Below are 1,219 nucleotides of genomic sequence, written 5' to 3' on the forward strand. Positions count from 1 at the left end.
ATAATGGTGATGGCTATTGTCCCGTGATTGTGTTTTTCCTCCCCCCCCCCAAAAAAATGCTTTTATTTTTAAAAATGACTTTATCCTTCCTCTGTTTTTGTTTTCAGGCTGACCTGAAAGCCAAATTTGCTGATGCTGGAGACAAATTGATTGTCATTGATTTCTATGCTACCTGGTGTGGCCCATGCAAGATGATTGCGCCTAAAATTGAGGTAAAAAAAATATGTGGAAAGTTCTGCTATGCCAGATTTTTTTTTCTTTTTGCTCTATTTAACCTCTATCTACTGTGAGCGACTTTTATTTTTTTTTATATATATATATTATTATTTGCACATGTACCTATGTTGGTAGACAACTAACAGATTGGCCAGAGAGAACTCATGAGAATTAGAATTTATTTATTTGTAAATACAAACCAAATTGGTATCTTACATTGTCAATCAATTCATAGAGTTAGAGACAGAAAGAAAGTAAACATAACTAGAAAATATCTACATAGATAAGAACTTAAAAACTAATTATTACTTAGAACTAAAAAACAAAGTCAACTATGAACAAAACAATATTTACGAATCATAGTATAATATAAACACAATTGATATACGAGTTACCGTATACAGACAAATATCTAACTTCAAACCCTATTCTGGAAACTATCCTCTCTATATCAGACTTTTATTATTAAATGATGCTTTCAACTTCCTGTACCGGGTATCCTGTTATACCGACACTATATACACATATATTATAGAAATAGCATAAATATATAAAAGACAATAGTACCAACTATTTATAATCTATGAAAACAAAAAAAAAAAAATAACCATAAATGCTAGTTTAGGTAACTTATATTATTAATAGAATAATAGTCTTCTTGTTACAAACTCTCTATTCTTACAACTAATCGACTGGTATTAAGGATCTCTCCACTTATTAGTTTCGTACGACTCACACGTCGGGAACTTTGTCACTCTACCCACCGATGATATACGCGTGGGGATGAATAGTTAAGGATCGAGGAGAAATGCCCCCTTTTACCAAATTAGTCTTAGTTGTAAACTATATTAATCTCTCTTTCAACTTCAGACCGGTTAGCTCTGTAATCCCTTACGCAATTTTCATATATCTTTATTTATTTTGAAAGATATGGTGAAACTGTTTAAGGAATTACTGAGATACCGTCTGAAGTTGAAAACGGAGATTACAACTTTTTGATGGT

At 31.5% G+C, this 1,219-nt stretch overlaps 1 protein-coding gene across 2 annotated transcripts in view; it reads left to right on the forward strand.

Moving 5' to 3' along the window:
- The window catches only part of LOC103521994 (thioredoxin-2-like), a 21,318-nt gene that overhangs the window by 9,896 nt on the left and 10,203 nt on the right, over positions 1 to 1,219 (forward strand). Inside the window, exon 2 of one of the 2 annotated variants that reach the window (XM_008487101.3) lies at positions 108 to 212. In XM_008487101.3, the coding sequence (XP_008485323.1) occupies positions 108 to 212 (105 nt within the window). Of the gene's footprint in view, positions 1 to 56; positions 213 to 1,219 lie in introns of those variants that run through there. The other variant, XM_008487100.1, reaches the window with a different exon arrangement.

Source organism: Diaphorina citri, unplaced genomic scaffold (assembly GCF_000475195.1).
Source record: "Diaphorina citri unplaced genomic scaffold, Diaci psyllid genome assembly version 1.1 scaffold6522, whole genome shotgun sequence".
NCBI lineage: Eukaryota > Metazoa > Arthropoda > Insecta > Hemiptera > Psyllidae > Diaphorina > Diaphorina citri.